Consider the following 25,363-nt stretch of genomic DNA (forward strand, 5'->3'; position numbering starts at 1 on the left):
AAAATACTTCTGTATGTGGTTTACAAGCTAGTAAGACAGCTGGCTGCCAGACCGCTGCTGATAACGCTGTTTTAACCATTCAACCGAAATTGTTTTTCCGGCTAAACTACGGGTGACAGGTGCAAGTGTCTCTTTGAAAATTGTTCGTTTGGATATACAAGTGACGAGTGCTGAACGTAAAAACAGCGCTTTACATATCTTTTGTCTTTTTTGACATATGAAATAGCTACATATTAACGATGCATATATTGTCCTTTCTGAAGTTTGATGGTGCTTCATGTCTTGCCCAGGAATGTGTTAACATGGGCCGTAATAAATAAGGCCTAATAATAATAAGATAAAATAATAATAATAACTAATAATAATAATAATAATAATAATAATAATAATAATAATAATAATAATAATAATAATAATAATAATAATAATGGTCATTCAGTCAATGTTTTCTCAACTTCTACGCTCTCACTTTTTAACACCTCGCCCACAATAACCCCCACACCCCTCCTCTGGTTCTTTTTTTTTTCTTGTGCTCTTATGACCTAAGGTCTAGACTCTAGAGCCCTAGACCTCCAAAAGACACAGAATCGTGGAGACATTGAAAATGGTCTCTCTCCAAAACTGGATGTTATGTTACGGGTTACTATGTAAAATCCAAACCAGTTTTTCAATTTAATGTTTCATAAGCGATTAGTAGGATAATTATGTATCATGTTACTGATAATAGTAATACTAAGTACAGAACTGAGTGTTATGTCTATGGTTAGCAACACATTACCCAACTCCGTCGCGCCAAGACTGGCGCGAACGCCAGTTGCCGTGTACCCTAAAGGCGCCAATCTGAAATAAACCAACAACACGGGAAGAGGGCCTCTTATTTACTCTGTCCCTAAAGTATCCTACACAATTGGTGCACATTGACAAGACAAAGGGTTAAAGAAATTTTATATATATATATATATAATCAGGACAATTCTAGATACCTTTTTTGTGTGTAAATTAATATAAGATTGTTTGTCAACTATTTTTGACATTTTGCTAACTACCAATCTAAAGAATGCGTTTAGAATGGTATAGGGATCGAAATATTATAAGTGATGAAGACAATTATTCCATGAATATTTACCTATACAGTATATAAGACAAACCGCATAACTTCCTAATGTGCACGTCCATTCCAATTCCCGGAAACCTACTTGTGGCTGTCCTTAATGTTTGTAGATCTAATTATGCCTAAGAATACGTTCCCTAAAGCTGAAATGCCCCTCATGTGTCATCTTGAAGTTCTGCATCGTTGGTTTTATTATTATCCGTTAAGATCAGAACTTGGTTATCTTAGTCACTGGATGATGTGTCACAAGATTAGAGGCGTTTACCCTTGGTAAATAAAATTTCCCCTATGGGCACGGCCTTCAGGAGGAACCGATGTATGATAATTACCACGATTGTAAACCTGTTACCTGTTGCCTCCCTTGTTAGGCCTGTAGTGTTGAACGTCGATCAAACGGGTTGTTCTAGGAGCATGAATCCTTCCTTGAAATATACACCTTCAGTTTGCAGTAAAATGTCTTCTAAGATATACTGAAAACTGTTCAGTTACAGAGATGAAAAAAAAACTTATTAAACAGATTTCAGTAACTCTATCAAGGCACAGGAAATTCATGTCATTCTTTCGTGGCTGGTCACTGGTTAAAAATATGTAGGCGGGAATCAGTAAGGAAGAACAAACGAAAAAAAAAAATATGTAGGCGGGAATCAGTAAGGAAGAACAAACGAAAAAAATCGAGGAAATGTGGAAAGGCTTTGATAACGCGCATAAAAATAAACAGACACTTTGTAAAGACCGGAGTAAGCAAAGAAAGCAGAAAGTAAATTTACCAAACAGAAAATTTTTAAACAAAATCATCTGAGACTGTAAATAAAGTAACGGGGAACAAATTTAAAACATAAGTGATTCAGAAACTAGAGATAAAAGTTAAAAAATAAAAAAAGAAAAAGAAAAAAACCAGCAACACATGGTGATTACTTCAGATGCAAGAACCCCGTTTAACAACATAATAGAAAACGAAAGCAAATACGAAACAGTACAGATCGAAAGTGAATAGTTCAGTATTCTGCGGATATAAAGTACTACATGATGGATGAAATTACTCTCACACTGCGTGAGGTGTTGATTGCTAAACTATGAATAGCATATTATCTAGGAAGACATGTGCGAAAAACAGGTTATTTTAAGAGGCAAAAAAAGATAATAAGACTTAAAATGAATGAATAATCAATGAGGAAATGCACCGCTAGCCCTAGCCACTGATCCTAAATACTGTATTTGACCATACTTTGAATGAATTATCTTCGACTTTAAGTCCTGTTTTCTGCAGTACTTAAAAACCGTGTCGTGTTATGCTGCCAGTATATGTTGTGAAGTTTCCCAACTAATGTTAGACCTTGTCCGCCTGTCTAAACATCAGTGGTAACCTAGGTATTGGATTTAACTTCAGACTATCAACAGAAGCGATGCTTTCTTCTTCTTTTTATTTCGAAAGGTGACAAATGTTATTGCGATTATAATATTGCTGAAAGATATCTTGCTATTTCGTATACACGATGTGTCAATGATAAATTCTGCCTTTACTTTTCACTTATTTTAATTTATTCACGGTGCAACTGCAAGGTTTTACTCCTATATGTTGGCTACACCTTTCAAACCTTTTACTGTCAATTTCCGTTTCAGCGCTGAATGACCCCACAGGTTCCAGTGCTTGGCCTTTGGTTTAAATTGTATATTCAATTCAATTCAATTCAATTCAAACAAGATTAAGAATAGGACACAGTAATCTATCATGTTTTTTTTTTATGTGCACGCTATATACAATACAATTCAAACAAGATTAAGAATAGGACACAGTAATCTATCATGTTTTTTTTTTATGTGCACGCTATATACAATCCCCCATCAAGGATCTACAAAACACATTTTAACGGAATGCCAGAAACATCAACGTCCAAGAAACGAATAGTTTAAAAACCCCGCAAATAAAGAAGTTTTAGATGAAAATAACAAACTTACTTTTGAAACAATTTTAAAATTTGCACAACGCTGCAACCTCTAATTTACGACAAAAATTTTACGCACAGAATTACAGACTAATCCTTTGGACCACCCGTGAAAGGGTTTTATTAATCTAATAATCTGGGAAGTAGAAAATTACCCTTTTAAAAAAGATCGTGTTGTGATAGCTAATCTAAAGTACGACAACTTTCCCTCAAAGTATAATGATTTCTTTTTGAGGTCTTCTTCCCCGATCAACAACACGTTTGTGTGACCTGTCAAACCTAAACCATCATGACGTAAGTTGAAACCATATGTCTGTATTTTATTTTACCGTAATTGAGTCTGCTTCTGAATATTGTTGTCCAATTTGGCAGAGAACTCATATGAGTAGACGTAATATATTTTGGTGAAATGGATAGGCCTTGCGTCCTCTTGTGTGCAAAAATACGAGAGACTGCCAGGGCTTTCGAATCGCTTACTGGGTAGCCTATAGGCTACCTAGTAGTACTACCTACCTACTATCCTAGGTAGGTTTACCTACTACTAGGTAAGATAGCTAGGCTATCCCAATTCAACATTATGAAGTTTAAATTGCTATTAAATATCGTTGCCCTAAGGCACAGGCTAAGCGAATGTCTGGCCACTAGAAGTAGCCGCTTACCCAGGGAATAGGCTACTTAGGGTAAACAACCGCGTGGACCGACCAACTCACCGACTACCACGGCTAGGCCACCCTCCAAAAAAGTACTTTAAACACGTCCTGACACTGGAGATGGTCATCAGTCATGAGTTGGTGGGGATAACAGGAGCTCAAGACCTCTAATCTCCTTTCGAAGTACTACTAGGTACTAGCTAGTAGACCTAGGCTAGTATTTTCTCCAAAGTTAGAAATTAAGGCCATATTTTAAGATTGAAACAGAGGGTAATGAAAAGGGTGGCCAATGCAGTGCCACAACCCCAAAACGCTTTCAAAGTTTTTACTTACAACTCCAAATATTTCGAAGATTGACGCTATCTCGATGTTTGCGGAGTCGCTTGTGTCAATAAACTTCCCATTTCCTGTGCTTAATCCGCACACCACTTGTACCCATAGACGCTGGGGCACTTTCATCACACCAGTCGTAACACTGACCTCTAACCAGCACTTATTCGTACTTATTCAAGGGGACTACAGCATTCTTTGCGGCATTTTGCGCTCTTCAATTGTTTATCGGTGTTGTCATTTGGTATGTGTTTACCCTCCAAACTGGGTATAAGACTTACACAAAACCGGGGAAATAAGTAAAATTAGCGTATCTATTTGTAGTATATATACATATTACAGCAATTTTATCATTACTGTATTATACTATGACAACTAGAATTCATGGAAACAGTTTGTAAGTGCATCGGCGTATGTGTGAAGCTACACTAGCCTACATTGGCAACGATGAGTCTTTTTGCCGTCGTCGTCAGAAATATCTAATTTTTGGGGGTTGATTTGGTTGAAAAAAAGGGATAATAGCCATGAATTAAATAAACATTTTGAAGTAAAGTTAAACCAAATAATGAGTAAAGTAAACAATTAAGGGAATAAAGCTTTGCACCTCATAAACATGTAGTTGTCTGCTGCTTGTAACTGTGTTTGCGGAGTGTGTACTTAGGAACCAGGAACAGCAACGTGGTTCAAGTGCAATATTGAGTGAATTAAGACCAAAATGTGTATAATTACAAACAAATAAGCACTGTGGAGTTTCAGTTGTGATGGCAGTAAGGATAAAACCACCGATTATAAGGTAAATATGAATTCAGTTCAAACCATGACCCTGGTAATAAAAAGTTTCATACTTTCACTAATATAGGCAACAAAATGTTGTTTTATTGTGCTGATTACAACTGCAATCTTGAGTAAGATCAATAAACGTTACATATATACGCTAACATTGTTCAAATGAGTGCTGGGAAGGCTGGGAAAGATGGTGGATTGCCCATGGTTAGACCGGCCAGCCACACGATTGCTGCCATATTGGATTTCAAAACTGCCTTGAAAACATATTTTACGAAGAGCTCTCATGCTTATTTTAGTTTGTATGGGGCTTTCATATATCACATTATGTTGACGAAATTTCAATCTTTGAATGGTAGGCTTAAAGTTGTAATTGTATTCTTGTTTCACCAATTAAATATTGAGTGAATAAGGCCGAGCCAGCGCGAAGACGATGGATCGTCCCCGGTTATTTACCCTACTACCTACTAGTAAATTCACATCACCGGTGCATCTGATGTCTAGGCCAGTCCCTTACAAAGCTCTTGATTGGCTGTTGATAAGCCAACCACAGGGCTGGAAACTCTCAGTCTCTCGAGAGATTTCAAATGCACGGCTGATGTGAATCTACTAGCCTAGGTATAGGTTAGCTACTTATCATCAGTAGCCTATTATCATCATTACCATTCGAAATAGGCAAATAATCAGATGAGAAACTTTGGGGTTGTTTACAGTTTCACAGGCCAATTTCCAGGGCCGCACAACGACCAAACCCATCCGCACAGGTAAGTAGTCCATTCGCACCCTAAGTCGGGTTAGGTTGGTTCGTTTGGTTAGGTCACAGCCATTGTTACCCTACTGGGGGGTCCAGGGGGGCAAAGCTCTCCGGCCAGGTTAGGGCACACGCCCGAAGTCAAGTTAGGTTGGTTTGTTTGGTTAGGTCACAACCATTGTTACCACACTGGTTCTGTGTTCCTCTGCCAATTTTCTTGGCAGAAGGCAAGGTTGGCCTGCAAAACTGTAGCTGCTCCTAAACTTTAAACCTATAACTTTCCTTTGCAGGCATTCACTGAGTATTGCAGGCATTCACTGAGTACTAGTAGCATGGCCTTAGCCTAATTTTGTATGACAGACATGCATATCAGGCTTAGGTAGTGTAGGCTTAGATGAGCATAGGCTCATGCTGTACAGTACCTTTAAAATTACTTTAATATAGAGACAAACTTTCAGCTCAAACAGAAGTAGTGGTGAAACTGAAGATCACTAGGTACTGTGCCCCTGTGGTTTGGTTTCTGGTGTACTAGTTTACATGCAAAATAGATCTAAGCATTATGTCTAGAACCATCCATTTGGGGAAGAGCATAAAAACGTAAACTCAAGAAAGTAAATATCATTAACATAATACTAAACCAAAGAGAAGCAAACAAGAACATGAAGGCGGTAAATATTCCGGTCGGCGACTGGTGGAAGTCAGTTTTACTGAAATAGGAGCATTAAGTAGGCTAACTCCTTTCATATTCTCTTTCCTCCATCTTACTTTCCAGCCTCTCCTACAGGTGATTCATAGGTTTCCTCCTGTACACCTTTCAAACCTTTTACTGTCAATTTCTGTTTTAGCACTGAATGACCTCATAGGTCCCAGTGTTTAGCCTTTGGCCCAGATTCTATGTTCAGTTCAATTCGATTAAAGCCTACAGCCTTCACAGAGTTATGAACATTAGCACATGTAGATAGTGATGCTACCAAGAGGCTTAGGTCTAGATCTCAGTTTTGCATGACATACCAACAAATAAAGGTTCTTTGGTCTTGAGCAGAGTGACGTTCCAGTGCCTCAACGGATGGGAAAAACTTTTGGTAAATTTTCTATAATGACCTATGGTTTTTCTTATTTTTCTTTTCCTCCCTATATTCAAACAGCTTTTGTCAGCTTTTGTCTTATACTTCCTTTAAAAATTTTAATTTCCTGAGTTATGGTAGCCAGTAGTGCCTCAGCTATATAGGTACGTAATTTGCATTTGACACAGGTATTGCTTGTGAACTGTCCTAACTTAGATAACCTAGTTAAGGCTAGTGGTATATAAACTACATACATGAGAACTACATCTAGAAACTTTGTTCGCCTTCTGGATATCGACAGTAACCCATATGTACAACGTTGACGGAAGTGACGGTTTCTTTTTTTCTAATATTATTTTGCCTGTAAATTACTGCTAAAAATGTAATGCCTTTTTGGAAGGCAAGTATCTCCATTATCCATTCCAGCATTCTAGGATTGTTTGATGGGTCAGTCTGTAGTGTTGAGCAAATCATGTCTGTAGTGATAAATAACCAAGGAGATGCACGAATGGAAAGTTTGCCATGCCATGAGCCATCAGCCGGGTACATTATGGGAATGCAGAATGGTTTTGCAGACCATTTCATCTATGTAGACAAGTACTAATAGGGACAAGTCTATAGTTCTTTGAGGAGAGGAGGCTGTTTGAGCTCTCAAAATCACTGATGATCAACCTTCTTACTAGGCAACTAAATAACGAACTCCCTGTGTTCTGTTCTCTGGTGTCATATTTCTGGAGGGTCTTGGAGGCTGCCCTCCAGCATCCCGGGATCTTCTTGATGCCAACATCATTCCTTTACTCACTGCCCCTCCAAGTGATCAACCATGTTGATATGGGTAGGACCTAACCTGTTGAGCCAGTGTTAGTGCCTCTTCCTAGGACCAGTAAGCACAAGAAGTGGGTGTCTGGAAACCCCTTCTTCTTTCTGGCTGTGTGATGTTTTTTGCGCACAACATTAGCCAGGCTGCTGCTGCAAATAGTGTGTCGTTTTCTAGCATCAGGTTTAATAGTTGCTTAGTGCAGTAGTGGATTCTTTTGATCTCCAAATGTTTAAGTCAGGGCCATGTCTAGTCTTGCTGTCTCTTGATTTTTCTTGGATTTTAGGTAGATCAGTTTTATTTTCTGTTCCCCTAATTTTCATTTATACCTCCTTTTCCAATAACTTGCCTCTCTCTCAGCAGGCTTATTTTTCTTTGGAGCCCTCTTGGGTTTGTAGTCTGTTGACTTGGTTATAAGGGTTTTCAGCTAAAGATTCCTACAGCAGGTGAGACCTCACTCCAAGCAAATAAATGATTGTGTGGAAGGCTAATTTTCCCCTGGAGGCCACTGTTGCTCATAACCTATGGTAACTTATTATCATTAAGTACTTATCTCTTATTTCAATTTGTAAATGATCCACCCATCAAAATATTGGTAATAAAATTAAAGTTTAAAATGAGGATTTGTATTCTAAGATAACCTTGTTTGTTCATACGCGAACAAACCCTTGGTCTTAACAATAGGATAATTTCTAGCGCCCAGCTGGATCCGGTTAAAAAGCAGATGAAAGAAAGGAATCTTGTGATATCTGGCAACTCATGCATAGATTGGGTGAAGAGTGGTCAAACGCTGATCATTTACGCCAGTTTTTTCATAACTGCCTGGACGAGAGTTGTTTTTTTTTTTCCTCTCTTGGCCTTTTCCCGGTTCTTGCCCGTTTCGTTTCCTTTAGCGTGTTTGTGTGTGTTTTTACCTGGTATTATGGCTGCTTCTGCTCATTCTTGACTTCAGCGTTCCTGGGTTCCCGTGTTCTCTTTTTTCGGCTTCGTCAGTGACATACCCTCACATCACATGCAGTAGGTGTTGTTCAAATTTTTGTACGATTACGAATCCTTGTACGGAATGCCGGGCATGGCCTATGGAGCAGTGGAGGAAGTTTTATGGTAAGAGGGAACATCGGAGAGTCTCCACTCTTCCTACTTGGGAGGGTTTTGCTCCTATTCACGATGTTTCGTCTTCCGCCGTAGTCAACCCCCATAGTAGCGTTGTCCCTGCTTCTCCTTCCTTTTCTTCCATTGATTCGTCGATGGAAGTATCGGGAGGTCGTCAGGGTTTTTTTTTTGTAATGTAGCCCCCTCTTCCTCGGGAGCTTTTTCGGTTCCCGAGAAGGGTGACAATTTTTCATCATTCTCTTCTCTTCCAGAGTCGGAGGCGTCCAAAATGGCGGCGATTTGGAAGACGCTTGGGCTAGGGGGTACCCTGTCCTTGGAGGGGTTGCTAGCGCATTTTATGGAGGCTCGCACCCCCCTTCCCGGTCCAGCCAGGCCATCCCCCCTCCTCCCGGCCTCGTCTCCGCGGGTGGGAGCAGTCGGCCATCTGTATTGCTCCGCCGGTGTCTGCCGTCACCTTGTCTCGGAGTGATGCTGCGGCATCAGCCCTGCTGTTGTCGTCACGGGGCCTATCTTTGTGTATTCCTTCGCCAGTGGCGTCTCTTTCCCCCTCGCGCAGAGGCGAAGCCGTGACGTCACTCTCATCGATGATGTATCTCCCAGTCGCCTCCTCCGATCCACCTCTCTTAGCCGCGACTTCATCTCTGCCGCCCAGTTCGTAACATCTCCCTCCCTTGTCTTCGGAGCCTTCCCTGGCACATCAGTCTGAGGTCATATGCCAGGCAGTGCTTCAGAGGCTGGACTCTGTTTTGGATGTGAAGTTGGCTGCCTTATCGGTTGGGAGGACTGGTAGGAAACGCGTTGCTTTGTCCCCGCCTTCCGAGAAGAGTGCGCATAAGAAGCTAGTGCTGTCTTCCTCTCCCTCTTCCCCCTCTACGCCTCGTAGGCGTATTAAGCATTGGAAGGCTAAGGACTTTGCCCTTCCTTCGCCGCCGAGGGAGGAACAGCGCGGACGTGTTCCCTAGAGTGCTGTGGTTTCGGGCAGTGTTAGTGATGTGTGTTCTGCAGGGGTTGTTTCGCTGCCGAATCTCGTATGGGCAACCACCCCTCCCCTTTGGTCCTTGCACATCGCGAGCGTGTTGCAACCTCCCCTGTCCATGCACGTGATGGTAGTGCTCCTTCTTCTCCAAGGCCTATTTGTCGCCGTAAAGATCTGAAGGCACCTGTGACGAGGTTGAAGGTATTGAGCATGGAGGTGGTGCAGTTGGAGTGTTTGCTTGCCTCTCTAGCTGGTGCTTCCAAGACTTCCACTGTAAGGGATTCTCCGTCAATCTCAAGTGCTTGAGTTGCCCCCCATCTCGCGTACGTACGTCCGCCACGCCCCTGTGTTCATGGACGTCTGGAGTCACCTGTTGAGGTAAGTGATGTGCCTAATGTTACAGTGGGTTCGTCTCGGAGGCTGACGCTTGGACTCAGCCCAGTTAGGTTAGTAGGGATTTCAGACTGTTTGGCTACTAACCCTTCTGTGAATTTTGGTGAAGAAAACACTTTAGAAGAGCCTACACATCCTTCTCGTTGTCGGTCGCCGGTGCCAGAGCAGGAAGAGGGGGACATGCAGGAGTTTCTGTCTTCCTTTTCGGAAGTTGTTGATCTCATTCGTAGGTTCAACAATTTGGAAAGTAGGACTCAGGCTCAGTTGTCTTACACTCCTTCTTGCTTGGAAGCCTTGGTGGGAGCTACCCAGGACCCCAAATCATCTCTTCAGCTGCCGTTGTCAGGGCACGTTCAGTCGGTCTTGCAGAAGGTTAATGCTTCTGTTTCTGACCGGGACGGTTCACTTCGCTCTAGAGGTTCTACCAAACTACTACCCCCACCTCTCACAAGACACACGAAGTACTATGCAACGAGCTCTGCATTTTTGTTGTCATGCCACCTTAACCCAGACGTCATTCGCCTGAAGCCGGGTTTGACTATGGAACAAGTGAGGTCAGTGGCTCCGTCCTTATCTCCGCAAGACGCCTTAGCTTTGGAATCTACGGCGGCCTCCATGTTGCATACTGTTTCTTGGCTGGACCTCTGGTCTGTGATGATTGCCAAGATAGCTTCTGACAGGTCCCCTGAAGGGTTGGTGAGTGCCGCCTCGCTTGCCAGTCTTTTGTAGTCCGGGGGCAAGGCGTTTTCTTATTTGGCTCACCTCAGTGCCAATTTATGGGCTAATCTTCTGGTTAGGAGGGACGCGGCTTTGTCTAGGATGGAGAGGTTGCTCGACACCGAGTCTTTGCTGGCCTTGAGGAACGGTGATCTGTTGGAGTCGCAATTTTTGTTTCCACGAACAGAACTCAAAAATGCTATAGTCCGACGTCGGCCTGACACCAAGGACTGACTGGTGCACCAAGCCATGTCTAAATCTGAGTCCCGCCCTCGGAGACGTCCGGCCCCTCCTCCTCCCCCGGTCCAGCAGCAATTGAGGAGATCGTCGCCTGGTAGGCCATCGAGGACCTCGAGTTTGGCTGGGCCTTCCCGTTCGACACAGCCCAAGTCTCAGGATCAACGCCCCTTTCGCTCTCGTTCCTTTAAACCAAGAAGAGGCCCAAGGGGCAGAGGTCTAGGGGCCCCATCGGTAGGTTGGGCGCCTCTCCCTCTCCTGTGCCACGGGTGGGGGGTTGCCTGGCTGGCCATTGGGCCAAGTGGCAGAGAAGTGGGTGGTAGATGTCCTTCGGGTGGGATACCTGTTGCCATTTGGCTTCTCTCCTCCTCTGTCGGACAAGCCGCAGCTCAGGAAGACGTATCCCCAGATTCTCTGAAGTTCTTGGCTCTTCAGGAGGAAGTGCAGAAAATGCTGGACAAGGATGCGTCTGTCCCCGGGGTTTTACAGTCACATCTTCTTGGTGCCCAAGGCGTCGGGAGGATGGAGACCTGTGATCGACTTATCCACCTTGAATCGCTTCATCAGGAAGACCTGGTTCAAGATGGAGACCCCGCGCTCGGTGTTGGCAGTCGCGAGGGAAGGCAACTTCATGCTGTCGATAGACTTGAAGGACGCATACTTCCAAATCGCTGTTCATCCCACATCCAGGAAGTTCCTTCGCTTCTCTCTGGCGGACAAGATCTTCAAGTTCAAAGTCTTGTGCTTCGGGTTGACCACAGCCCCTCAAGTGTTCACAGGGTCTTCTCTCTCTTGTCAAGTTGGGCCCATGCTCAGGGGATCTGTTTGCTGAGGTACTTCGACAATTGGTTGGTCTTGGCAGTTTCCAGGGAGAAGCTGCTGCAAGACAGGGATCGTCTTCTTCGGTTCTGTCTGGACCTGGGCATATTAGTAAACCAGGAAAAGTCGAACCTCGTACCCGCTCAAAGGATTCTCTACCTGGGCATGGTCATCGATACGACAGTGGCAAGAGTTTTCCCATCGGATCAGAGATTGGTGAAGTTGCAGGCTGTGGCGCGCAACTTCCTATCAAAGTCGCATCAGTCAGCTCATCAGTGGCAGGTTCTTCTGGGAGTGCTACCTTCCCTGGAGAAGCTGGTCCCTCATGGGCATCTTCATCTTCAGTCTCTGCAATGGTGACTGGGAGAATTCTGGTCTCTGGCGGGGGACTCTCCCCTGTTTATGATCCCACTGTCTTTGGAAGTGGGAGAAGACCTTCGTTGGTGGTTGGATGACCAGAATCTATTGAAGGGTGTCCCTCTGATTTCTCTCCCTCCGGACTTCCTTCTGTTCTCAGACACCTCCCTCGCAGGTTGGGGTGCGCACTTAGACGGCCTCATCGCTTCAGGTGTTTGGGGTTTGGAGGACAAGCAGCAGCATATCAACGTCTTGGAGTTGAAGGCGGCTTTCTTGGGTCTGAAGGAGTTTCGGGGGATGGTAGAGAGTCACTGTGTCGTTCTCGTGTCGGACAACACCACGGTGGTAGGCTACGTGAACAAACAAGGGAGGCCTAGTTTCTCAGCAACTTCATGCCTTCACCGTCGAGCTTCACCAGTGGGCAATCAGCAATTCGGTAGAGCTCTCAGCCAGGTATATCCCAGGGAAACAGAACGTGGTCGCAGCCAAACTCAGTCGCCGGTATCAGATCTTAGGCACAGAGTCGTCCCTTCATCAAGTGGTGGCAGACAAGCTTTTCCAGATTTGGGGGAGACCCATGCTGGACCTTTTCGCGACACGCTACAATAGGAAGCTGTAGGTGTTCTGTTCAGTGGTCCCAGATCCCGTAGCATTGGCAGAAGACTCATTCCAACATCCCTGGGACAACCTGGAAGTGTATGCCTTCCCTCCGTTTTGTTTGATCCGTCAGGTTCTGAACAGGCTGTTGGGTTCACAGGGTCTCAGAATGACTTAGGTAGCCCCTCTGTGGCCTCAGGCGGAATGGTTTCCAGATCTGTTGTTGTTGTTGTCGTAGATTCCGAGGGAGATTCCCCCTTGGCGTCATCTCCTGTGTCAGCCCCATGCAGAAAGGTTCCACCAGTCAGTAGAATCCCTGTCTCTTCACGCTTGGAGGCTATCAACTATCTCCTCTGAGAGAGAGGCTTTTCTCAGAAATCAGCTGGGCACATGTCCAGCAGTCTAAGGAAGTCAACCTCCGCAGTTTACCAAGGCAAATGGGCCATCTACTGTGATTGGTGTCGTAAACGGGGTTTTTCTCCACTCGCAACCTCTATTCAGCGAATGGCAGACTTTTAAACCTTCCTCAGAGACGAGAAATGTTTGTCCGTGTCTGCTATTAGAGGCTACAGGGCTGCTCTGAGTTTGGTGTTACGCCTGAAGGGTATCAACATCTCCTCTTCCTGGGAACTTTCCCTGCTAGTTAAGGGGTTTGAGCAGTCGACTTCTCCTAGAGAGCTCAAGCCTCCAATGTGGGATGTTTCCTTGGTGCTTAAGAGCTTGACTAAGAGTCCATATGAGCCATTGCGTCGCTCATCTGACAGGAACCTGACGCTCAAGACAGTTTTCCTTTTGGCTTTGGCATCTTCCAAGAGGGTAGGAGAGCTCCACAGTCTGAGTTATGAGGTGAAGCACACCAGGGGTTGGAAGTCAGTGTCCTACGAATTTGGCCCGGAATTTGTGGCAAAGACCCAAAATCCCTCAATGCATGATGACAGGTTCGCTTCGTTTTCCATTCCATCACCGACTGACTTTGTGGGTGGTGATGCTCAAGAGTTTTTTGTTGTGCCCTGTACGGGCCCTGCGTTGCTATCTTAAAAGGCCTTGGTACCTTAGACCAGGCTGCCGCAGACTTTTTGTCAGTACAGGCCGTACAAAGAGAGAGGTGTCTAAGATTGCTATCTCTTTTTGGATACGGGAAGCCATCAGACAGGCATACTTGACTCTTGATGATTCCATGACCACGTCTGTGCAGGCTAGAGCACATGACGTTAGGGGTATTGGTCCCTCTCTGGCTTTCAAAAAGAACTTGGCTGTACATAGATTTCTGAGCGCTGGTACTTGGTTACGCCAGTCCATGTTCACCTCCTTCTACCTTAAGGATGTTGCCCACAGATCTATGGACACGTTTTCCCTGGGTCCTGTGGGGGCTGCCCAATAGGTTGTGTAACTCATATTTGCCCTTAACGGGGCACCTTTGTATCTTACCTAAGATGATTGTGTGGATGAGAGAATGAGTGAGTTGGCTGGCAGCCTCCTTTCTCTTGTACCTTTCCTTCTTCCGGGCGGTTTAAGGAATTGACACGTCATTTGCTGGACTGGTCTGATACAGGTGAGTGAGGTAGTCATACTGTTAGTGTGGTCGTGCAGTATACAATATCTTACCCACTATTTAGTAGCATGGGCTCCGCTCCTGGGCAAGGAGGAGTCTGGAGTACTACAAACCCTAGTGCCTTGGTTTGTTTTTGGACAGTCAAAGTTTCTCTTTGGTTCCCTATAGAATGGTTATCCCATATATCATTGTACGTCACTCAAGTTCTGAGTGGTTAGATATTAGTGTATCTAGCTTCTCAACGGGCTTCAGTCCCTCTCTAAGAACTATTTCTTTTGAGAGCTAACTGGCGGGTAGGCCCCCAGCTGGTCTAGGATGTCTTATACCTCCCTCCAAGTATGAGTCTATCCTATTGTTAAGACCAAGGGTTTGTTTGCGTATGAACAAATGGCAAATTTTCTAAGACAATTTGTATTTTTCATAGCTACAAACCTGAGGTCTTAATGTTATACTGCCCACCTCTAGCCGCCCATCTTTTTGTTAAAGTCATCCTGAGTTGGGAAAGACTGGCGTAGACGATCGGTGTTTGATCACTTCACCCCATCTACGCATGCGTTGCCAGATATCACAAGATTCCTTGCTTTCATCTGCTTTTTAACTGGATCCAGCTAGGCGCTAGAAATTATCCTATTGTTATAACCCTAGGTTTGTAGCTATGAAAAATACAAATTGTCTTAGAAAATTTGTCATATCGTTCTAAAAAATTTGAGAGCGAGATGCAATACTCCAAAAGTCATTATCTTTTTCAGTTTCATTTTTTATTTTTCAGATCAAAAGTTACTTTCAAGATCACCCTGACTTCAGATCCCAAACTTCCATACAAAGTGTAAGTATATTGACAAGTTTTGATAACTAAAATTGAATAATTAGGAAGTTGTTTCCTTGTTGATGTCTTGTTAATTCATCCTAAAACTTGACAATTCTAAGTTTTTAAATGGTGTACTGTAGTCTTAAAATATTGCTTAATAAAGTAATAATTTCTTCCCTCCCAGTCACTCATTTTGTGTACAATAAGTGTATAATAATTTAAACATTTTGAAACTCACAACTTGAAAATTCGGTGTCATTGCCGCAGAAGACAATTGATGTGGCAAAACATGCTGATCATTTCAGATGAACAAAATATGAAACTTGTAAATCTTAGTAATTATTTTCCAACAGTGTTTATATAATGTATGGACTTATCCTTCAAGAGTGTTTTCTCACACTATTCCTGGAAGGTGTAGTTATGCAGAATATTTCAGTGGACAGTAATGCATTTCAAAAGATCACAATTTGATGTATTCCCAAGTTATCAATATCATTAACTTGGTTTTATTATATTTTTTGTGGTTATTCTTAGCTGTTTCCCACTAATTCTTGACTGTTCCCCACTAATATCTAAAAGCTAAGGATGATCTTGGCCCAAGAACCTGCCTATTCATTTGATCTGCTTAGGTATGTTGTAAACAATTCTGATGAATTAAGACTTTTATGAAATGGGGGTTTGTACGTCAGGAAATATTGAAAATAATATATAAAATGTGGAAATGCACACAGTGCTGTTTCTGAAACCCTTTTGATGAACATTTTGTATAACATTGCAGCTTGGAGCTGTGCGTTAGTAGTAACCAGAACTTGGCATCAAACAGTATATACATACTCCTACTTGTTCATCTGGCATTTGATCAGCTGTGTAGACTTGTCAAAAATGCAGATTTGTGCATTTGAAGTAATGAAATGGAACAATATTTTGTTGGTATTGAAAAATAGGCAGTACTTAAATTTCAAATGATACAGTAGCCTATTAGTACTTAGTTGATAGATATTAAGGGTGGTATTTTTTGTTTTAAAGGAAGAACACTGAATAAAGTCTTCCTCTTCTTCTACAGATGATCAAACAAAATTAGACATAGAGTCCTGAACCTTGAGTTGAAGATTCATTAAGAAGAGTGCCTGAAAAAGACCACACATACTAGGTCATGAAGATTTGCCCTTCTTACCAGACAAAAGACCTGCAGTAGCTTGAAACAACATAATGAATAGATTGGCAGTTTAGACATGTACACTACATAATTTTGTGGTATTTTTATGATGCAGAGGAAGTTCTGAATAATGTTTAAATAAGAATTATTGCACAAAGAAAGTGAGAGCTTCAGCAAGATGAATATCTCATGAGTGTTTATTACACTGAGTCATAATTTAGTTATAGTTTCCCAGAAAAGTTTGATGATGAACTAAGTAGCTTTGCCGATATTGAGAGAAGTAACCTGGGGTAATCATGTGGAAAGTGGTTGTGAAAAATATCTTGTACTTCATGCATGACTTGTTGCCAGCAGCTTATAGTCAAGGTCACTGGACAGAAGATGCCATTAACCGGGCTGTATCTTGGGGTGAATATTGTGAGAAAGCTGTAAGACACTGCTCTCAGGATGGGAGCATTCACATTGCCCTTCAAAACATGGCAGAAAAATATGATTGGGTTCTTTCTCTGCATCAGTTACAGAGTGCACGTCTATATTTCTTTAGTTTCATTTTGCAAAATCAGTTGATTGAAAAAAGATTGGCAGACTACGTAAATGAAAAAGTTATTGAAGCATTTGGTGCTGACCATAACCTTAATGTGTTGGCTAAACAGCAATTAGAGTACCATAAGAAAGTAATGGATCACCTAAGTAAATATGATGAAAAGGTGCACTCAAGATATCAGGTAAGTCTCTTATTAGAAACTGCAAAGTCCTTCTCTCAAGAAGAAATGAATACCCAGATGAAGCAAACCTTGTTGTTACCTCATGGTTTAGAGTTACTTGCTGAAGCTGTAGTATCACAAATAAGTCATGGGAATCCCAGCAAAGCCTCATTCTATTTTATAAAGTGGTTAAGGAACATATTACAATCACATGATTGTAATGATCTTTATGTGAGTGTTGTCACTCAGTTAGGTACATTGTCTCCAGTTTTACTCTGTAAACTTTTTGCTGAAGAAGAATCTCTGCTTACTGCACTCTTCTTATCTTTAAAAGGAGAGGTTATGAAACTAAAACCTTGTTATGAAGGTGAACGGTGCACTTGGATATCATCAGAAGATGAACCATTTGTTATTGATTTTAAAGAAATAATAAATATATTTGATTCACTTATGAGTGATGATTGTCTTTCACAACGTTGCAAGGAAAAATTATTGTGCTGGTCTATGGAAGATGGAGGTATGGTTTGGAGTTACATAACTTGTGCCATCAATAGAAGTTTTAATTGAAGGTAATTGTGCATTACTTAGGGAGTGCACTGTGTTATAGTTTCCAGTTTTCAAAATTTTGTTCCATACTTCTGCAGTAGGAATTAGAGGCCAGGGTGACTAATTAGTAAGTATAGTTCAGGATATGAGAAAAGAAAAAAGTAACACTGGATACAAAGTTGTTTTAGTTTTGTATGTGAGAAGTGTATGTATGGTTGGTTATGTAAATTGTTTCAAGATATTGTTTATTTCCAAGATTTTGCTGGTGAGTTCTATTCATTTGGAAGGTTCTCTGTTAGCTCATGGTTTCAGTTTTATAGAGGAGAATTGGATTTGAAATACTGAGCATAATTTAATTCTTGTCAAATAGGTACCAACCATTTATTTGTTAAAATCTAGGTAATGGAAAACAGGATACTATATTTATTTTGAGGATTCCCATGACTTTTAGTGTTTTCTAGGAATATAGGCAATAAATTATCATTACATAAATCCAACTGAATGTTCATGCAAATTTCTTCTATGGTAACACAATGGAAATAGAAAACAGATCCACAAGACAGCCAGAGGTTTTAAAATACTGAATGTAAGAAAGTGAAAATGAGAGGAATTTAGACACTGAATGCTCAGAATATAAGATTGTGGGTTTACCATTTGGGTTCAATGAATTTCAATGTTATGAGATTTCTGATGTAGCTCCTGTGTTATGTTTTGGGGGTATTCAAGTAAAATTCCATGATAGAATGTAGGAGTGATTGCTTTAAAAACTTTTTATTAGCTTTAGACATGTTTATTAGGAAAATGTTCTGCACCTGTACTCTGTGTATAAAGATTTGATGAGTAGTATTACCTTTATAAAATAAGGTCAAGTATCACAAGATGATACTTCTGAGCTTATGCAGGAATATTTTTGAAGTAGTAGTACATTGTATGGAGAAATTTTTTTGTTAGGTATAGTATTTGGGAAATTGTCAAATGAATAAAAAACTCAGATATTTTTCAGATTGCATTTTTATAACAGAGCTATTAACCAATTATATTAGCTTCATTATAACCCTTTTGACATTGTCACTTCTAATGAGGATCATTGTTTTGAAGTGTTTTAATCAATTTACTGAGCCATATCTTAAGATCTTCATACAATCAATGATTTATCTTTGACAGGTGGAAATTGAACAGTTAGCTGGGGTGAGACCAATTGGGATTGATGGAAATAGAAGGCAAAATCAGTAAAATTGGAAACCCAAGGGTCATGGCAAAAAACCTGAAATTGTGTTAACTTTGTCACACAAGGTTCACTGTAGGAGGTGAAGTGAAGTATATCTTAGTTTTACCAGACCACTGAGCTGATTAACAGCTCTCCTAGGGCTGGCCCGAAGGATTAGATATTTTTACGTGGCTAGGAACCAATTGGTTACCTAGCAACGGGACCTACAGCTTATTGTGGGATCCGAACCACACTAAATCGAGAAATGAACTTCTATCACCAGAAATAAATTTCTCTGATTCCGCGTTGACCGAGCTGGGAATCGAACCTGGGACCGCCGGATTGGCAGCCCAGCTCGAAAACCACTCGTCCAGCGTGGAACCACACTGTAGGAGGTAACCTCCTGCAAGGACAGCTGATATGGGATATAAGCAATTTAACTTTGTACTTTATATTTGCCTTTTGGAAAACCAAGAGTTCTTTGATTTAATTACGAACTTAACACAGATTAACTTATGTTGACTTTCGTGTTGGTTAGTCGAGGATGTTAATAAACTCAGTTAGTGGTATATGCTGTAATGTACTTTTGAGTCATAACTAACAAAGTTATTGATATGAATGCTGTATAGGAATGATACTGTAAAGCACTCCAAATAAACTTTTGAGTAACATTTCTAGATACCAGACGAGAATACTACCTATCCAGATTCTAATGAGGTTGGCCCAAAATATTTATTTTAAATGGTTTTGATAATTAGGGCATGTTCATGTTAAAGAAGCTGGAGAACTTTAGAAAAATTACAGTATGTACTGTACTGTAAAAGCAAGGTAGTAGAGAACAACATGAATAGATTTAAAAGTAAATAGAAGAAAGTAATGAAGTTGGAAGCAGAAAGTATGCCATAAGGCACTCTTTAGATGCTACCCTCATGCAGGGTAAATGAATGGCAAAATTTAGAATGGGTAAAAGTTGAATTATCTGGTAACTGAATATGAAAGAAATCAATTAAGTGTGAAAAACAGCAAGCAGATCAGGTATATATGTACTTAGTATATCTTTGTTGGGACAAGCTCATTTTAATATCTGTTGGAAAAGTCTTTGCTCAACCTTGAACCAAGTGTTTAGACCTAAAGGTATGGATCTTTCTTTGTCGATAGAGTCATCCGTGTACACATTGAGCTCTCAGCAGTCTTGCTCTCCTCAGGGACTTAGTCGTCTGAGTGATATGTTACTCATTCTCTGCAGTCTAACGCAGGTGCCTCGGACCAGTAGTTCATACTCAAAATTGTCTTCCTACTTGTGTATCTGGGTTTATCCTCAGTAATCCCACCCTTTGCAGGTTGGATTTCTCATTTGTTCCTGAATTTATGGCAAGAACTTGGGACCTGTTGGTCTCTCTTGATATGAGAATTTCTCAGTCCCCTCCCTCAGGGACTTCATTGATGGTGAGCTGGACAAAATACTCTTGTGCCTAGTATGAGCCTTAAGGTACTACAGTGCATCCTCGACTTATGGTGATTTGATCTTATGATGCATTTTTAGTGCTTTAACGTCTTTTTACTGTGTCATAACTTCATGTTGCATCAATTTACTGTGCCGTAAGCACTGATGACAGTGCTAACGGCCAGAATAGGCATAAATTTAGTAATGCCAAAAATGTCATGGCACTGTAAGCGCCAGTAATGGTGAAAAACGGCTTATGTTGGAAATCAACTTGAAGGTGTGGGGCTGGAACAGAGCCCCCGCTAAAAGTCAAGGATGCACTGTACAGTAGTACCTCGAGATACGAAAGGCTCTACTTACGAAAAACTCAAGATACGAAAGCCAATGCGAAAAATTTTACTGCTCTACATACGAAAAGTTTTCAAGATACGAAAGGTTGTTGCTGTAAAGTCACGAGATTCGCCCTGACCACCGAGAACAATTTTAAAACTCCCACGCCGCCAACTGAGTAAACTCGCCACCATCCTTCCGCTCTCCCATTGGTTCCTGATGCTAGTCACCCCATAAGGTCCTGCTCTCCTATTGGTCAGCATCTACCCCTTGTGCTTTAAGTATTCTATTGGTAAAAGGATGCTGTAAATTGAAAAAATTATTCATGCAATACATTTAATAAAAAAAAATATTAGGTAAAGATAGAATAAAGAATAGAAATGAATGGTTATTATACTATTTGGTAGTTTCAGTAGTTGAAGAGAGATAATGAAAATTTAAGACTTACTGTGTAAAGTGATTGCTTGTCGATCGTTCGATACTCGTAAGTGCTGGATGTAAACAGACGTTTGGAAGCTTTTTTCTTGTTTGTTTATTATAGTTAATGGTTACTTAATAATTATTTGAAATGAGTACATGCAATACATTTAATAAAAAAATTGTGAATTAGATATAAAATATAAAATAAATCAGACTGCCAACAAATATATTACATATTTTTTAGAATTCTTCTTCTGTTTTTTTATTACGTTACGTATACATATGTTTCATTATAGCTGTCAGTAACTCGGTATCTCCATTAGGTAAAGATAGAATAAAGAATAGAAATGAATGGTTATTATACTGTTTGGTAGTTTCATTAGTTGAAGAGAGATACTAATGACAATTTATGGCTTACTGTGTGCTAGGAAAAAGAATTGCTTGGCGCTCGTTCGATACTCGTAAGACGGGTAAGAGCTGAATGTAAACAATTGATTGGAAGGTTTGTTTTTTGTTTGTTTGTGTATTATTAGTTAATGATTGATTAATAATTATTTGAAATGAGTACATACTGATTATTTATACATTTTATTGGCATATTCTAAGCTTTTAGCTCTTAGGTTTAGATGTCAGAATCATAGACTAGGCTACAGTAGCAACCGCTAACATAGGCTAGGCTTATTGCTAAGGGACATATGCTAAAGTCCTAATATATGCAGTTAAAATGGGGTTGAACATTACATGCAGTTGAATATTACTCAAGTATGTACAGTATTTTGCCTTTTTGGAATCATATTTCTTCCGTTGGATTGGCGTTGTAACCCTAGAACATGTGTTTTAGGCCTGGAAATATAATTTAAAGGGTGTTTTTGGATGGCTTGGAACGGTTTAGCCATTTTACATGTAAAATGTGTTCCAAGATACGAAAAACTCATAATACGAAGGCCGCCTCGGAACGGATTAATTTCGTATCTCGAGGTACCACTGTATCTTAAAAGGACACCTCTTCTTAGGCTAGTGTCCACAAATTTTGCATGTACAGGTAATCATATGAGGATGTCTAGAAACACCCTTTTTTTCTGGCTTGTGAGGTGACCAAATGAGCTTATGGCTTTTTGGGAGGACATCAGTCATGTAGTCCAGGAAGGATCTCACAAAGTCAGATGTTGGACCGTCTACAGTTTATATCCACATACCTTACTCCATTAAAGTGTGGACAGACTTGCTTTTGTAACTTTTATTGCATAGAAATGATTTTGCTCTTGTGTTATTTATAAATATACCAGTAACTCCTAATAGAAGAGTCACAGTATTTTGCAAGAACAATTCGGGTACGGTATTAGAACTTGTACAGTATTTTTTTTTTTTTTTTTATTTATTATTAATTTCTTTGTTAGTTTACTAACCATTATGTTCAAAGTATGACATTAACCGAATACCCTTCAGGACCCAGTATGTGCACCATATATGAAGTTTATTTTTTTGGTATTGTGTCTGTTGGTGAAATGGAGAGTTCGTATTCTTGTGCTTTTCTTTGTAATTTTGTTATAGTTAGCTTCCAAATATATAACAAAATATACTCTTGTGATTGTTTGTGCCTTGACAGTTTTGATGAAACGGTAAGACCTTAAATACTGGAGGTGTGCTTAAGATTTTCTGTGATTTTTAAGAGCTAACGTACCTGTTCAGGAGTTGTAGAGTATCTTGGTGAGAATTGACCATGAGGGAATTGTGCAAATATTACTCTTTGTTATTTTTTTTTTGCCTTTTCTGAATCTTGTTTTTTTATGAATAGAGTAAGTCTAATTTGATTATCTTCGATGAGGATGCTATATTGCTCATATTTGCATCTGAAAGTTATTTACAATGACTGCTTTAATGTTACATGCAGAAATAAGGGAAGAAAGAAAAGTTATGTGATAAAGGTTTAATATTTTTGATCAGTTGTTTTAAATCATATAAGTAAATTGGTGTTGCAACAAGGATGAAGAAAACAAAAATTGAATAAAATGGGAGAGATAGCTAAGTTACTGAATAAATATTCAGGAATTTATAGCATTTATGATACATCATTAATTCAGCACTATTGGGGAGTCATAAAAGAACAAAAATTGACACATCTTTTTCCTTATATTTAAGGACATGAAATTGGAAGAGTTCATTTATAATTTAATGTAAAATTAGTGGCAATATATCCAGTCCCTTCAAATAGTATTTTCACTGTTTTAGTTTTGTTTTTATTGGTAAATTTGTTAAACTATATCACTGTATTTTATATCTTATTTTCAGTACTAGATTTTTAATGTTTTGTGTGTGTGTGCAACATTGACTGTAATACTGTATGCAGCAGAAATGTGAGCATTGAAAAGGAAGATGAAGATTGTGGAAAAGGTTGATCATAGTGTCAGGATTCATAGGAAGTGAGAAAATTGTATTACAAGTGAAGAGCTAATGGGGAGATGTGTCCCAGAGGCTAGAAAAGACTCAAATCTCAAAGACTGAGATGGTTTAGACATGTTGAGGTAATGAAATAAAAAGTTTTATGATGATGTGATTTCATGGGAGTGGTATAGTCACTACAGTTTTCAACAAACTAACACATTCATTTTAATGGCATAGAAAACATTTTAGAAGTACCTGAATATATTGAATGAATTATAATTGCAGAAAAAGTTGGAACTAAGCAAGTGAGATTATAGAGGGAGGAAAAACCAAGAAATTGAGTTTCCCGTTTAAATGCTTGTCAAGATTGTTTACTGCAAGTTATTTTACTAAGGTTATTCTGAAGGAAGACAGGATGTTCAATTGTTATTTTTATGATATGCTGTAAGTCATAAATAATTTCATGATCAACCAATTAAATATCAGAGGTGCTGTTAAAGAAACATGTGTAGAGTAAATAAAAAAATTTTTTATCTGAGAAATAAAGGCGTAACTAAGGAACACAAAACACCATGCATTCTGTTATAATAGATTATACCCAGAAAAATTGAATTATTAAAAGTATGGAAAGGAATTACTAAGAAATCAAGGAATGGCCGAGCATTTGGTGTACATACTGAAATAGAAAAGGTAGGGTAAGTGTATTTGTGAAAAGAAGCCTACAGGGTCATGAAAAGCTCTAGGGTTCAGCACTTGCTGTTGAGTAGCTTTGGCACTATAGCAAGAAGAATGCACCTTATGATAGTTGTATTTAAAAGATTAAGTATACTTTGTTTTTTTTCATCTGTCCATCCGCCGGTGGTGTTTTCGTATGGTAACACTGCGTCCTGGGCTTTAGATAGTTCCGCTATGTGTAAGTTTTAGGTATATAAAAGGATATCTGGGTGTACATTTGCAACTGAAAAGTGTTTTAAGATTTACTGTATGCGAATTACACCGTTAATATTTGAAATAGGATATTGTTATTAATGTTGAATGTAAGCTGAATGTAACTATCTAAAGCCTGGGACGCAGTGTTACCATACGGAAACACCACAGGCGGATGGACAGATGGAAAAAAACCGAGTATAGTCTTCAGAGTCTTGTGGTGCATGGTAATAAATTAGGAGAAAAGAAATGCTTTCTAGTAAAGAGGTGTTATAAATCTCTCTCTGGAACAGGATGGCAGGCAGTAACACAAATATTTACTTTTATGATTATTGGGAGTCATATTGAACTCATTACGTACTCAATTTATTGACAAACCTATGAAAAAAAGGAGAGACTCATGGCTTTAAAGAGATATGGCCTAGGCTTTAAAGAGATATGGCCTAGGCTTTAAGCAGTCTTGATTTGGCTGCCCACCAGGGTGAATATATAGGAAAGTGGTAATACAGTACTTACTTGGTGAAGCTTCAAGTTTACACAAAAATAGATAAATAAAAAAAGATGCAATTTACCATTTAAACTTTTGTCATGAAGCACAGGATTTAGCCCATGTGCTTGCAATTGAAGTTCATGATAAAGTAAGTGAGAAATTAGGATTTTATGCTGGTTGAAGGGGACGTGCCCCAACCCTCCCAACCCAAGTCAGAGTTAGGTTGTCATCTTTTTAATACTGAAATGATAGATTAAGTAGAGCAACAAGTTGTATTTTGTGTAAAAACAGTACATGAGAGTGATTTTTGAAAATGTATAGTATTTCTGGCATGTAAAACCTCAGTTTACATCCAGTTCTCAATTGTCAACATCTTATTTAGTTCTCTTGCTTTAGAAAAGTTACTGAGCACCAGATTGTTTACAGCAGTTTTGACTACTGTTTTGAGATGGTTTATTAACATTGTAAAGTTGCCTAAAACATGGATTTTATGGAAAACATAAAATGATTTTACATGATTACATTAAAGTACAGGCAATCTCAGGGTTACAGCGGGTTCAGCTCACAACATTCCGAGCTTATGACACTTTTCAAATATAATTATTAGGAATTATTTCCCAGTTTACGATGCATGTTCCAGAGTTACGACACCAATCTGATGGACAAAATATGGCTCCAAAATGGCAGAATATTAAAATATTTGAGGTTTTTTCATGAAAAACTCAATAAAAATGCAGGT

At 40.0% G+C, this 25,363-nt stretch overlaps 1 protein-coding gene across 3 annotated transcripts in view; it reads left to right on the top strand.

Moving 5' to 3' along the window:
• The first annotated feature begins 3,150 nt into the window (after positions 1–3,150).
• The window catches only part of LOC135200331 (ubiquitin-fold modifier 1), a 29,359-nt gene continuing 7,146 nt past the window's right edge, over positions 3,151–25,363 (top strand). Inside the window, exons 1-5 of one of the 3 annotated variants that reach the window (XR_010311263.1) lie at positions 3,151–3,348; positions 14,980–15,036; positions 16,082–16,899; positions 18,589–18,731; positions 19,027–23,497. Coding sequence is in view for 2 of the 3 variants with exons in the window: in XM_064228893.1 (XP_064084963.1) it covers positions 16,471–17,445 (975 nt within the window). In the remaining variant the exon portion in view is untranslated. Of the gene's footprint in view, positions 3,349–14,979; positions 15,037–16,081; positions 18,427–18,588; positions 18,732–19,026; positions 23,498–25,363 lie in introns of those variants that run through there. The other 2 variants (XM_064228893.1, XM_064228894.1) reach the window with 2 other exon arrangements.

The sequence above is a fragment of the Macrobrachium nipponense genome, chromosome 26, assembly GCF_015104395.2.
Source record: "Macrobrachium nipponense isolate FS-2020 chromosome 26, ASM1510439v2, whole genome shotgun sequence".
Classification (NCBI taxonomy): Eukaryota; Metazoa; Arthropoda; class Malacostraca; order Decapoda; family Palaemonidae; genus Macrobrachium; species Macrobrachium nipponense.